The sequence below is a fragment of the Cherax quadricarinatus genome, chromosome 22 (assembly GCF_038502225.1).
Source record: "Cherax quadricarinatus isolate ZL_2023a chromosome 22, ASM3850222v1, whole genome shotgun sequence".
NCBI classification, from domain to species: domain Eukaryota; kingdom Metazoa; phylum Arthropoda; class Malacostraca; order Decapoda; family Parastacidae; genus Cherax; species Cherax quadricarinatus.
Window position 1 is genome coordinate 4,899,837 of NC_091313.1, and position 14,849 is coordinate 4,914,685.

The window sequence follows — 14,849 nt, forward strand, 5'->3', positions numbered from 1 at the left end:
TCCACTGTATAGTGATATGAGTATTTTTGCTTCTCAAAACTTCCTAATTTATCTCTCATGTTTAGTGTATATTAACTAAGCAACACTGAACAGGGAAGCCCTACTTATATAGCAGGTTAGGTTCTGGGCTACTGCTGTAAAGCAAAAATAGCTTTAAAGCAAATCATGGCCTTTTTTCACTTTCAAATGCATGTTTAAGCTTGATAACATATTTACACTGTCATATATTAAGTGATCAATACAGCCTCTCCTTACTTAGCGACATACTCGTTTACTGACCACTCGGACTTAAGACCAGCTCTCCAACCAGTATGCAAACTTAAGTAATGTATATTAGAGCTGATGTCCTCTATTCTGTTTATTAGAGTATACAGTGCACTACTATATTAACATTTAAAAATATACTAGAAATACAGTCGACCCTCAACTAAAGGCAGCATTAAGTAACGGCAATTTCGTGTAGCTGTGCTTTTTGCCGTAGAAAAAATGCCTTGACCAACGGTGAAAAACTTAACCAACAATGTTTGTCCAGAACGTGTCGATGTGCCCGGAGCGCGGCCTGAGCAAGCCCAGCCACTCCAAGAGTCAGTGTGCTATTGTTTACAAGCTGTTGCGGTCGGTTTCCACGTGTGCCTTCCATATACAGTGGACCCCCGCATAACGATATTAATCCATTCCTGAGAGCTCATTGTTATGCGAAATTATCGTTATGTGAATGAATTTTCCCCATAAGAAATACGTAATGGAAATCAAATTAATCCGTGCAAGACACCCCAAAGTATGAAAAAAAAAATTTTTACCACATGAAATATTAATTTTAATACACACAAACTGAAAAAGGCATGCACAGTTACATGACACTTACCTTTATTGAAGATCTGGTGATGATTGATGGGATGGGAGGAGGAGAGAGTCTTAGTGTTTAGAAGGGGAATCCCCTTCCATTAAGACTTGAGGTGTCAAGTCCTTTTCTGGGGTTACTTCCCTTCTTCTTTTAATGCCACTAAGACCAGCTTGAGAGTCACTGGACTTCTGTCGCACAACATATCTGTCCATAGTGGCCTGTACCTCTCGTTCCTTTATGACTTTCCTAAAGTGTTTCGCAACAGTGTCAGTGTAATAGTCACCAGCACGGCTTGCAATAGCTGTGTTAGGGTGATTGTCATCAAAAAAGGTTTGCACTTTAAGCCACATTCCACACATTTCCTTAATCTTTGAAGTAGGCAACTTCTTCAATTTCTCTCTCCCCTCCTCTGAAGCAGTTTCCTCAGGTCTGGTCTCTTGCTGTTGAAGTTGATCTAGCAGCTCATCAGTGGTTAGTTCTTCATTGTCCTCCTCCACAAACTCTTCCACATCATCCCCACTAACCTCCAACCCCAAGGACTTTCCCAGTGCCACAATGGATTCCTCAACTGGCATAGGATTCCCAGGGTTAGCCTCAAACCCTTCAAAATCCCTTTGGTCTACACATTCTGGCCACAGTTTCTTCCAAGCAGAGTTTAAGGTCCTCTTAGTCACTCCCTCCCAAGCCTTACCTATAAGGTTTACACAATTGAGGATATTAAAGTTATCTCTCCAAAACTCTCTTAGAGTCAGTTGAGTTTCTGAGGTCACTACAAAGCACCTTTCAAACAGAGCTTTTGTGTACAGTTTTTTGAAGTTTGCAATAACCTGCTGGTCCATGGGCTGCAGGAGAGGAGTGGTATTAGGAGGCAAAAACTTCACCTTAATGAAGCTCATGTCTCCATAAAGTCGCTCTGCCATGTCTGTAGGATGACCACATACTGTTGGCATCACATAACGTTAAATCCACATACCGATACATTTTATCGCTAAGATTTTGCCTCGCATACCGCTAAAAAACCCGCTCAGCGCTATTCGTCCAAGACGCGTCTAATGTGCGGCCTGAGCCAGCCTCACATGTTCCGCCGGTGGCATTGTTTACCAGCCAGCCTCCACGGTAACATCCAAGCATACAATCGGAACATTTCGTATTATTACAGCGTTTTTGGTGATTTCATCTGCAAAATAAGTGACCATGGGCCCCAAGAAAGCTTCTAGTGCCAACCCTACAGGAATAAGGGTGAGAATTACTATAGAGATGAAGGAAGAGATCACTGCTAAGTATGAAAGTGGAGTACGTGTCTCCGAGCTGGCCAGGTTGTATAGTAAACCCCAATCAACCATCGCTACTATTGTGTCCAAGAAAACGGCAATCAAGGAAGCTGTTCTTGCCAAAGGTTCAACTGTGTTTTCGAAGCAGAGATCGCAAGTGATAGAAGATGTTGAGAGACTCTTATTGGTGTGGATAAACAAAAAACAGATAGCAGGAGATAGCATCTCTCAAGCGATCATAAGTGAAAAGGCTAGGAAGTTGCATCAGGATTTAATTAGAAAAATGCCTGCAACTAGTGATGATGTGAGTGAATTTAAGGCCAGCAAAGGTTGGTTTGAGAGATTTAAGAAGTGTAGTGGCATACATAGTGTGATAAGGCATGGTGAGGCTGCCAGTTCGGACCACAAACCAGCTGAAAAATATGTGCAGGAATTCAAGGAGTACATAGACAGTGAAGGACTGAAACCTGAACAAGTGTTTAATTGTGACGAAACAGGCCTGTTTTGGAAGAGAATGCCAAGCAGGACCTACATTACTCAGGAGGAAAAGGCACTCCCAGGACATAAGCCTATGAAAGACAGGCTTACTCTGTTGATGTGTTCCAATGCTAGTGGTGATTGCAAAGTGAAGCCTTTATTAGTGTATCACTCTGAAACTCCCAGAGCGTTCAGGCAAAAGAATATCCTCAAGGCTAATTTCTGTGTGCTGTGGAGGGCAAACAGTAAGGCATGGGTCACTAGGGACTTTTTCTATGACTGGTTACACCAAGCATTTGCCCCTAATGTGAAAAATTACCTAACTGAAAAGAAATTAGACCTTAAGTGCCTCCTGGTGTTAGACAATGCCCCTGGTCATCCTACAGACTTGGCAGAGCGACTTTGTGGGGACATGAGCTTCATTAAGGTGAAGTTTTTGCCTCCTAATACCACTCCTCTCCTGCAGCCCATGGACCAGCAGGTTATTGCAAACTTCAAAAAAGTGTACACAAAAGCTATGTTTGAAAGGTGCTTTGTAGTGACCTCAGAAACTCAGTTGACTCTAAGAGAGTTTTGGAGAGAGCACTTTAATATCCTCAGTTGTGTAAGGCTTGGGAGGGAGTAACTAAGAGGACCTTGAACTCTGCTTGGAAGAAACTGTGGCCAGAATGTGTAGACCAAAGGGATTTTGAAGGGTTTGAGGCTAACCCTGGGAATCCTATGCCAGTTGAGGAATCCATTGTGGCATTGGGAAAGTCCTTGGGGTTGGAGGTTAGTGGGGATGATGTGGAAGAGTTGGTGGAGGAGGACAATGAAGAACTAACCACTGATGAGCTGCTAGATCATCTTCATCAGCATGAGGCCACACCTGAGGAAACTGCTTTGGAGGAGGGGAGAGAGAAGTTGAAGAAGTTGCCTACTTCAAAGATTAAGGAAATCTGTGCAATGTGGCTTAAAGTGCAAACCTTTATGGATGAAAATCACCCTCAGACAGTTCTTGCAAGCCGTGCTGGTGATTATTACACTGACAATGTTGTGAACCACTTTAGGAAAGTCACAAAGGAACGAGAGGTACAGACCTCTATGGACAGATATGTTGTGCGACAGAAGTCCAGTGACTCTGAAGCTGGTCCTAGTGGCATTAAAAGAAGAAGGGAAGTAACCCCGGAAAAGGACTTGACACCTCAAGTCCTAATGGAAGGGGATTCCCCTTCTAAACACTAAGACCATCAACACTCTCCCTTCCTCCCATCCCATCAATCATCACCAGATCTTCAATAAAGGCAAGTGTCATGTAACTGTGCATGTCTTCTTCAGTTTGTGTGTATTAAAATTAATATTTCATGTGGTAAAATTTTTTTTTTTTCATACTTTTGGGTGTCAGGAACGGATTAATTTGATTTCCATTATTTCTTATGGGGAAAATTCATTCACATAACAATAATTTTGCATAACATTGAGCTCTCAGGAATGGATTAATAGTGCTATGCAGAGGTCCACTGTAATTGAAAATTGCCTCATTAGCAAAAAGTTGTAAAGCAGGGCCTACCTGTACAACTATGCAGAAATAATTGACATATTTGTCCTAAACAATGCTTGTGAGTAAATTTTAATCACTAATAATTTTGAATGTGTAAACTGTTTAAAAAATTGTCAGTTGAAAGTACATGCAACTTTTTTATCCTTTATTTGTAATTATTTATTAGTAGGGTAATATTTCGTGAAGGGATTCACGGAAACCGGTTTGAAGGACTTCAGTCTTGGAGGTGCTTACACTGTAAAGTAGGGGTTTGGGATATTTGCTGTTTAGGGTGACATCTAAACTGTTGTATCTGCATGCCTCTGCAAAGACAGTGGTAGTTTGAATGATGGTGAAAGTTTCTTTTTTTTTTTTTGATCACTCTGCCTCGGCCAGCGTGTCAAAAAAAACGTAGTTAAGAATTTTCTACTTTGCTTGCAGTTACTTTCTTGTCTATGGCTGTGCATTGTGTGATGCACTAGTACATGAGGTTATAATGTAATATTCTGGTACCATATAGGTACTGTAGCTTTTTTTTTAATAGATTAACCATTTTTGATCAAGGTAGGATTCAAAAAGAAAACACATTCCTCATCATTCATTTAATGTCTTGCCAGATGTGTGCAGACATTATATTTCAAATGGCATGAACTATGTTGCCATATTACAATGGACCTTCATAATTTTCTTGAGGTAGGTTTCAGGAAATTCGTGGATGCCTGTACTCACCTAGTTGTACTCACCTAGTTGAGGTTGCGGGGGTCGAGTCCGAGCTCCTGGCCCCGCCTCTTCACTGATCGCTACTAGGTCACTCTCCCTGAGCCGTGAGCTTTATCATACCTCTGCTTAAAGCTATGTATGGATCCTGCCTCCACTACATCGCTTCCCAAACTATTCCACTTACTGACTACTCTGTGGCTGAAGAAATACTTCCTAACATCCCTGTGATTCATCTGTGTCTTCAACTTCCAACTGTGTCCCCTTGTTACTGTTTCCAATCTCTGGAACATCCTGTCTTTGTCCACCTTGTCAATTCCTCTCAGTATTTTGTATGTCGTTATCATGTCCCCCCTATCTCTCCTGTCCTCCAGTGTCGTCAGGTTGATTTCCCTTAACCTCTCCTCGTAGGACATACCTCTTAGCTCTGGGACTAGTCTTGTTGCAAACCTTTGCACTTTCTCTAGTTTCTTTACGTGCTTGGCTAGGTGTGGGTTCCAAACTGGTGCCGCATACTCCAATATGGGCCTAACGTACACGGTGTACAGGGTCCTGAATGATTCCTTATTAAGATGTCGGAATGCTGTTCTGAGGTTTGCTAGGCGCCCATATGCTGCAGCAGTTATTTGGTTGATGTGCGCTTCAGGAGATGTGCCTGGTGTTATACTCACCCCAAGATCTTTTTCCTTGAGTGAGGTTTGTAGTCTCTGGCCCCCTAGACTGTACTCCGTCTGCGGTCTTCTTTGCCCTTCCCCAATCTTCATGACTTTGCACTTGGTGGGATTGAACTCCAGGAGCCAATTGCTGGACCAGGTCTGCAGCCTGTCCAGATCCCTTTGTAGTTCTGCCTGGTCTTCGATCGAGTGAATTCTTCTCATCAACTTCACGTCATCTGCAAACAAGGACACCTCAGAGTCTATTCCTTCCGTCATGTCGTTCACAAATACCAGAAACAGCACTGGTCCTAGGTTCATGAGCTGAGGTGGATGGCTGGGGTTCTTGAGCTGAGGTGAATGGCTGTGGTTTGTGAGCTGAGGTGGATGGCTGTGGTTCGTGAGCTGAGGTGGATGGCCGTGGTTCGTGAGCCGAGGTGGATGGCTGTGGTTTGTGAGCTGAAGTGGATAGCTGTGGTTTTGAGCTGAGGTGGATGGCTGTGGTTCGTGAGCTGAGGTGGATGGCTGTGGTTCGTGAGCTGAGGTGGATGGCTGTGGTTCATGAGGTGAGGTGGATGGTTGTGGTTCGTGAGCTGAGGTGGATGGCTATGGTTTGTGAGCTTAGGTGGATGGCTGTGAGCAGAGGTGGATGACTATGGTTTGTCAGTTGAGGTGGATGGCTGTGATTTGTAGGCTAAGGTGGATGGCTGTAGTTCATGGGCTAAGGTGGATAGCTGTGATTCTTAGGCTGAGGTCAAAGCAGAGTTACGTACTGGATTTAGGAGTTCTGGTTAGCAGTAATCTAAAACTAAGACAACAGTGCATTAGTGTTCGCAATAAAGCTAACAGAATTCTTGGCTTCATATCTAAAAGTATAAATAATAAAAGTCCTCAGGTTGTTCATCAACTCTATATATCCTTGATTAGGCCTCATTTAGACTATGCTGCTAAGTTCTGGTCACCATATTACAGAATGGATATAAATGCTCTGGAAAACGTACAGAGGAGGATGACAAAGATGATCCCATGTATCAGAAATCTTCCCTATGAGGATAGACTGAGGGCCCTGAATCTGCACTCTCTTGAAAGGCGTAGAATTAGGGGGGATATGATCGAGGTGTATAAATGGAAAACAGGAATAAATAAAGGGGATGTAAAGAGCGTGCTGAAAATTTCCATCTAAGACAGGACTCGCAGCAATGGTTTCAAGTTCGAAAAATTCAGATTCAGGAAGGATATAGGAAAGCACTGGTTTGGTAATAGAGTTGTGGATGAGTGGAACAAACTCCCGAGTACAGTTATTGAGGCTAAAACATTGTGATGAATGGTTTGAAAAACCGACAAGTTGAAGATTGAGACACTTATGTAGCATATGGGAATCTTTATTCAGGAAACGTTTCGCCACACAGTGGCTTCATCAGTCCAATACAAAGAGGAAGGCGTAAGGAGAGGAGGAGTATGAGGTAATCAGTCCCTCAGCCTGGAGTCGATGTGTTCAGTCCATCCTTACGCCTTCCTCTTTGTATTGTACTGATGAAGCCACTGTGTGGCGAAACGTTTCCTGAATAAAGATTCCCATATGCTGCATAAGTGTCTCAATCTAAAACATTGTGTAGTTTTAAAAATAGGTTAGATAAATACATGAGTGGGTGTGGGTGGGTGTGAGTTGGACCTGACTAGCTTGTGCTGCTGGGTCTGGTGCCTGCTCCTTCCTTGAGAGGAGGTGACCAGACTGGGTGGGTCATTGGGCTAATCCGGGGGGAAAGGGGACATGGACCTGCTCCGCATGGGTCAGTAGGCCTGTTGCAGTGTTCCTTCTTTCTTATGTTCTTTCTTATGTTCTTATACCTCAGTTATTGTCATGTGTTTCTGCTGTGTCTTACCCTCCAGTACTTTATACAGCTAACAGTAAGGCATCAGATGCTTCAGACTCAGAAATGCTTCAGAATCAGAAATGCTTCTAAATATGTCAGGCACATTATTAGTCAAAAAGAGTCTGCAACTGTACCAATGGTTTGAAGTATCTTTAATGCATCTTCTAGTGGTAACTATTTAGCTTCAGGTTCTTCCTCACCCTCTTTTGTTATCTGCTCCCCTAATATTTAGGAATTGCTATTGACATCATCTAAGAGTTCATTCACATCTTCTGGCTGCTTACCTTCAAAGCTCTAAACTGGCACTCTCTTTGCCAGACCCACAGTTTTCTGAACCTAGCTGTCTAGTGAGGGAAAACCTGTAAAACTATTTGCCACATTATTTTATAATTTTCTTCAGCCTGCATTTGTAGATTAGGGCACTTGATCCCATGCAAGTTTTGCTTTGGCTATTGCATCGGTAATAGTATTAGGCCAGAATTCTGGGAGTCTAGTCTGAGTTGTCATCCACTGCTTCAAAGAGTTTTTATGCCACCCTGTGTGTGTAGTGGCATTTAAATACAGTGGATCCCCGGTTTACGATCAGCTCCCAATGTGACCAATTATGTAAGTGTATTTATGTAAGTGCATTTGTATGTGTATGTTTGGGGGTCTGAAATGGACTAATCTAATTCACAATATTCCTTATGGGAACAAATTCGGTCAGTACTGGCACCTGAACATACTTCTGGAATGAAATAATATCGTAAACCGGGGGTCCACTGTATCTTAATCACGGAGCCTGGGCATGTCAGTGAGCCTCAAGCATGGATTCAAGCTATTTCAATATCCTGTATGTTCTGACCTCTCAAGCGATTTTTATATCAATGCAACACGCAGAAACAAGTGCTGCCTGGGAATCTTGACTGTCCCCAGTAATAGTTTCGAATCCTGCTGACTGTGATCTTTCTTTTTATATACCCATTTGTTTCTGCATGGTGCATTGATATAAAAATCACTTAAGAGGTCAGAACATACAGGAGGAGATTGAAATAGCTTGAATCCATGCTTGAGGCTCACTGACGTGCCCGGGCTGGGAAAGAAACATGGCATGTGAACCAGGCTGCCGTATACAGTGGTCCCTCGCTTTTCATAGTTCTCGGCAATCGTAAATTTCGCCAATCATAGGGGTATTTTCGTATAAACATGGACTCGTTTTTCATAGGTTGACTCGCAAATAGTAGTTCGTCCGGGACGCGTACGCACGGTGTGAGCTGGGGAGGCCTCCCTACCCAGCCAGTCTGGCATTGTTTACCAGTGAGTGAAGGTCCCCTCAAGTGCTCCTACAAAATATTTCATAATATTCCACTCATTTTAGTGCTTGCAAGTACTAAATAAGCTACCATGGCTCCAAAGAAAGCTCCTAGTGCCAAACCTGTGGTAAAGAAGGTGAGAAATATGTACAGTGACAAAGTCTTGGGCCATTCTAGGGAAGTGTTAAAGAGACGCCAGAAACAGAGCTCTCTCCACAGTTACTTTGTGAGACAGGACTAGAGTGACTCAAGGTGGTCCTAGTGGCATTAAGAAACAGAGAAGAGAAGCAACCCCAGAGAAGCAATTGGTACCTGAGGTGTTGCTGGAAGGGGATTCCCCTTCCAAACTGTAAACAATCCAATCTCTCTCTTCCTCCAGTCTCCCATACACTAAGAAGAATCTCCAATAAAGGTAAGTGTTATGCTGTTAATGTTTCTTTCATTCATTTTCCATTGTATTGTTTATGTACTACATGTATATTTCATGTAAAAATTTTTTTTGTTTTATTACTTCTGGGTGTCAGGAACGGATTAATTGTATTTACATTATTTCTTATGGGGAAAATTGATTCGCAAATCGTAAATTTCGTTTATAGTAGCTCCTCCAGTCTCAAACAGCTCAGGGAGAATCCCCTGACCGAGGCAGGGTGACCCAAAAAAGAAAGAAAATCCCCAAAAAGAAAATGCTTTCATCATCATTCAACACTTTTTCATCATCATTCAACACTTTTGCCACATTCACACATAATCACTGTTTTTGCAGAGGTGCTCAGAATACAACAGTTTAGAAGCATATACGTATAAAGATACACAACATACCCCTCCAAACTGCCAATATCCCAAACCCCTCCTTTAAAGTGCAGGCATTGTACTTCCCATTTCCAGGACTCAAGTCTGACTATATGAAAATAACAGGTTTCCCTGAATCCCTTCACTAAATATTACCCTGCTCACACTCCAACAGATCGTCAGGTCCCAAGTACCATTCGTCTCCATTCACTCCTATCTAACATGCTCACGCACGCTTGCTGGAAGTCCAAGTCCCTTGCCCACAAAACCTCCTTTACCCCTCTCTCCAACCCTTTCAAGGACGACCCCTACTTCGCCTTCCTTCCCCTATAGATTTGTATGCTTTCCATGTCATTCTACTTTGATCCATTCTCTCTAAATGACCAAACCACCTCAACAGCCCCTCTTCTGCCCTCTGACTAATACTTTTATTAACTCCACACCTTTTCCTAATTTCCACACTCCGAATTTTCTGCATAATATTTACACCACACATTGCCCTTAGACAGGACATCTTCACTGCCTCCAACCGCCTTCTCACTGCTGCATTTATAACCCAAACTTCACACCCATATAAGAGTGTTGGTACTACTATACTTTCATACATTCCCTTCTTTGCCTCCATAGATAACGTTTTTTGACTCCACATGTACCTCAACGCACCACTCACCTTTTTTCCTTCATCAGTTGTATGATTAACCTCATCCTTCATAAATCCATCTGCTGACACGTCAACTCCCAAGTACCTGAAAATATTCACTTCTTCCATACTCCTCCTCCCCAATTTGATATCCAATTTTTCTTTATCTAAATCATTTGATACCCTCATCACCTTACTCTTTTCTATGTTCACTTTCAACTTTCTACCTTTACACACACTCCCAAACTTATCCACTAACCTATGCAATTTTTCTTTAGAATCTCCCATAAGCACAGTATCATCAGCAAAAAGTAACTGTGTCAATTCCCATTTTGTATTTGATTCCCCATAATTTAATCCCACCCCTCTCCCGAACACCCTAGCATTTACTTCTTTTACAACCCCATTCATAAATATATTAAACAACCATGGTGACATTACACATCCCTGTCTAAGACCTACTTTTACCGGGAAGTAGTCTCCCTCTCTTCTACACACCCTAACCTGAGCCTCACTATCCTCATAAAAACTCTTTACAGCATTTAGTAACTTACCACCTATTCTATATACTTTCAACATCTGCCACATTGCTCCCCTATCCACTCTATTATATGCCTTTTCTAAATCCATAAATGCAATAAAAACTTCCCTAACTTTATCTAAATGCTGTTCACATATATGCTTCAATGTAAACACTTGATCTACACATCCCCTACCCACTCTGAAACCTCCTTGCTCATCCACAGTCCTACATTCTGTCTTACCTCTAATTCTTTCAATAATAACCCTACCGTATGCTTTTCCTGATATACTCAATAAACTTATTCCTCTATAATTTTTACAATCTCTTTTGTCCCCCTTCCCTTCATATAAAGGGACTATACGCTCTCCACCAATCCCTAGGTACCTTCCCCTCTTTCATACATTTATTAAACAAAAGTACCAACCACTCCAACACTATATCCCCCCTGCTTTTAACATTTCTGTCATGATCCCATCAGTTCCAGCTGCTTTACCCCCTTTCATTCTACGTAATGCCTCACGTACCTCCCCCACACTTACATTCTGCTCTTCTTCACTCCTAAAAGATGGTATACCTCCCTGGCCAGTGCATGAAATTACCACCTCCCTTTCTTCCTCAACATTTAAAAGTTCCTCAAAATATTCTCGCCATCTACCTAATACCTCCCTCTCCCCATCTACTAACTCCCCTACTCTGTTTTTAGTTGACAAATCCATACGTTCCCTAGGCTTTCTTACCTTGTTTAGCTCACTCCAAAATTTTTTCTTATTTTCATTAAAATTTCTTGACAGTGCCTCTCCCACTCTATCATCTGCTCTCCTTTTGCACTATCTCACCACTCTCTTCACCTTTCTTTTACTCTCCATATACTCTGCTCTTCTTATAACACTTCTGCTTTGTAAAAACCTCTCATAAGCTAACTTTTTCTCTTTTATCACACCCTTTACTTCATCATTCCATCAATCACTCCTCTTTCCTCCTGCCCCCACCCTCCTATAACCACAAACTTCTACCCCACATTCTAATACTGCATTTTTAAAACTCATCCAACCCTCTTCAACCCCCCCCCCACTACTCATCTTTGCACTAGCCCACCTTTCTGCCAATAGTCATTTACATCTCGCCCGAACTTCCTCCTCCCTTAGTTTATACACTTTCACTTCCCTCCTACTTGTTGTTGCCACCTTCCTCTTGTCCCATCTACCTCTTACTCTAACTGTAGCTACAACTAAATAATGATCCGATATATCAGTTGCCCCTCTATAAACATGTACATCCTGGAGCCTACCCATTAACCTTTTATCCACCAATACATAATCTAACAAACTACTTTCATTACTTGCTACATCATACCTTGTATATTTATTTATCCTCTTTTTCATAAAATATGTATTACTTATTACGAAATCTCTTTCTACACATAGCTCAATTAAAGGCTCCCCATGTACATTTACCCCTGGCACCCCAAATTTACCTACTACTCCCTCCACAACATTTTTACCCACTTTAGCATTGAAATCCCCAACCACAAGTACTCTCACACTTGGTTCAAAACTCCCCACCCATTCACTTAACATTTCCCAAAATCTCTCTCTCTCTCTCCTCTATACTTACCTCTTCTCCAGGTGCATATACACTTATTATAACCCACTTTTCACATCCAACCTTTATTTTACTCCACATAATCCTTGAATTAATACATTTATAGTCCCTCTTTTCCTGCCATATCTTATCCTTCAACATTATTGCTACTCCTTCTTTAGCTCTAACTCTATTTGAAACCCCTGACCTAATCCCATTTATTCCTCTCCACTGAAACTCTCCCACCCCCTTCAGCTTTGTTTCACTTAAAGACAGGACATCCAGCTTCTTCTCATTCATAACATCCACAGTCATCTCTTTCTTATCATTTGCACAACATCCACATACATTCAGACTTCCCACTTTGACAATTTTCTTCTTATTCTTTTTAGTAATCTTTACAGGAAAAGGGGTTACCAGCCCATTGTTCCCGGCATTTTAGTTGACTTTTACAACATGCATGGCTTACGGAGGAAAGATTCTTGTTCCACTTCTCCATATACAGTGGACCCCCGGTTAACGATATTTTTTCACTCCAGAAGTATGTTCAGGTGCCAGTACTGACCGAATTTGTTCCCATAAGGAAAATTGTGAAGTAGATTAGTCCATTTCAGACCCCCAAACATACACGTGCAAATGCACTTACATAAATACACTTACATAATTGGTCGCATTCGGAGGTGATCGTTATGGGGGGGTCCACTGTATTTTTAACAAGTTGGCCTTCTTCCACCGTACGTCAGTGATGGTTTCCCAAGTAAACACATGATTACATCATTGGTAGCCTAAAGGTTAAAAGAAGCTGGCTTCTGGTCTAGATTTTTCATGTTAACTTTAAATTTTGCTTACACTACACACAACTTACAGATTATAGCCATTGGTACAACTTGGATGATGATGATCCTCTTGGTGAATGCCCAGCTGTTGAAGTGTGGAATTTTCGCAGTCCTGATGGCTCTTTTGGCATGTCTCCAAAACCTCGTAGCATTCGTCCACAGGGGCTTAAGTGGCGCATTGGTCAAGTTGTGAAGCACAGCCTCTTTGGATACAAGGCTGTGATCATTGGCTGGGATCCAAAGTCCAAGGTGATATATTAGTGTTATTTTTTTATGTACAGTACAGTATTGTTTTGAGAATGTGAGGGGTCTCTCTACATTGGTTGTCAATATCTGTATCTGTCTTTCTTAAAAGGAGAGTATTGAACAGCCATGCCTTAAGCATTTGATCATTTAGGCATTGTATTCAGTTTAGTAGAGTATCAGTACTGTTCAGAGAAATAATAAAACTGAACACTATTGGACTTAGGTATGTATACAGTATTATATCATATAAAGCATAAAGCATAGTGTGTGTTTTTATGATTATTAAAGTAAAAGATACTGCTGATTTTTTCCATTCCTACGAATACATTTGTTTTATATTAAAACCCTCAATACAACAGTTTTTAAAATAATGAGCAAAATCCACTGGGTAAATTGTTCTTTCAGCTCATTGATTTTCAATGTTTATTGCAATAAAACTAAGAGTAAGAGGTAGATGGAGTACAAGGAGAATGGCATCACTGAGTAAGAGAGAAATGAAAATTTATAAATTAAAGGAGGAGGTAGTTAGGGTAAGATACATGCAGCTGTTGAGAGAAAGATGGGCTAGTGAGAGTATATAGGTAATGAGGAGTTTGAAGAGGTATGGGATAGATTTAAGAATGCAGCATTAAAGTGTGCAGTAGAAGTTTGTGGATATAGTAGGGTGGGTGCAGGAGGGAAGAGGAGAGATTGGCAGAAGGGTGAGGTAAAGAGAATGGTAAGGGAAAAAATTAGCATATGAGAGATTTTTACAAAGCAGAAGTGATATCAGGAGGGTGGAGTATATGAAGAGTAAAAGAGAGGTTCAAAGAGTGGTGAGGGAGTGTAAAAGGAAAGTGGGTGAGGTTCTCTCAATAAATTTTGATGAGAATATGAAAAAGTTTTGAATTGAGATTAATAAATTGAGAAAGCCTAGGGAATGAATGGGTTTAATAGTTAAAAACAGAAGAGGGGAGTTATTAGATGGGGAGAATGAAGGGAATATTTTGAGGAACTGTTAAATGTTGATGAAGAGGTTGGATTGCTTAAATGCTAAATGTAACATCACTAATTATATAGTAAAAAACAAATATATCTGATTATTAAAACAGTGCTGTCAAAATGAAGGGAGTAAAAAAGAATTTGGGGTAGAAATCTAGTTGAGACAAGAAGTGTATGATAGTGAATGCTGGACAGAAACTATGTAGGCAGGTTATAAAAAGGATATGTTTGATATTTATATTAGAGTATAATACATAACAGGTTCAGGAGGCACTTTTCAACAATATTTATAAAACTATTAGTAGATGGGGAAATTTTAGAATCTTCTGGTAGTATATTTCAAGGTTTTGGGACATTTTGCTGTGTCTTGAGTTTTCACTCAGGTTGAGTTAAACATGTAGACATCAAAAAAGGCATTTGTGTAATGTACTTATGTATTTTGTTGCTAAGGCTTGGTATATATTTGTATTTAATGTCCTGCATATATATAGTATGTGCAGTAGTTAGTGTGGATGTTTTGTATATTTATTAAATTTAAACTCTAAATTCCCAGAGTAGTTCAACAGCCCCTCCTCCATGCTCTGAATTATACCTTTGGTAGCCTTA

The 14,849-nt window shown here is 41.1% G+C and overlaps 1 protein-coding gene across 6 annotated transcripts in view; it reads left to right on the forward strand.

The window, feature by feature from the left end:
* Nucleotides 1–14,849, forward strand: part of LOC128689791 (uncharacterized) — a 52,659-nt gene that overhangs the window by 9,690 nt on the left and 28,120 nt on the right. For all 6 annotated transcript variants that reach the window (XM_070087472.1, XM_070087467.1, XM_070087470.1 and 3 more), the window contains one exon: nt 13,048–13,265. In XM_070087472.1, coding sequence (XP_069943573.1) covers nt 13,048–13,265 — 218 coding nt within the window. The remainder of the gene's footprint in view (nt 1–13,047; nt 13,266–14,849) is intronic.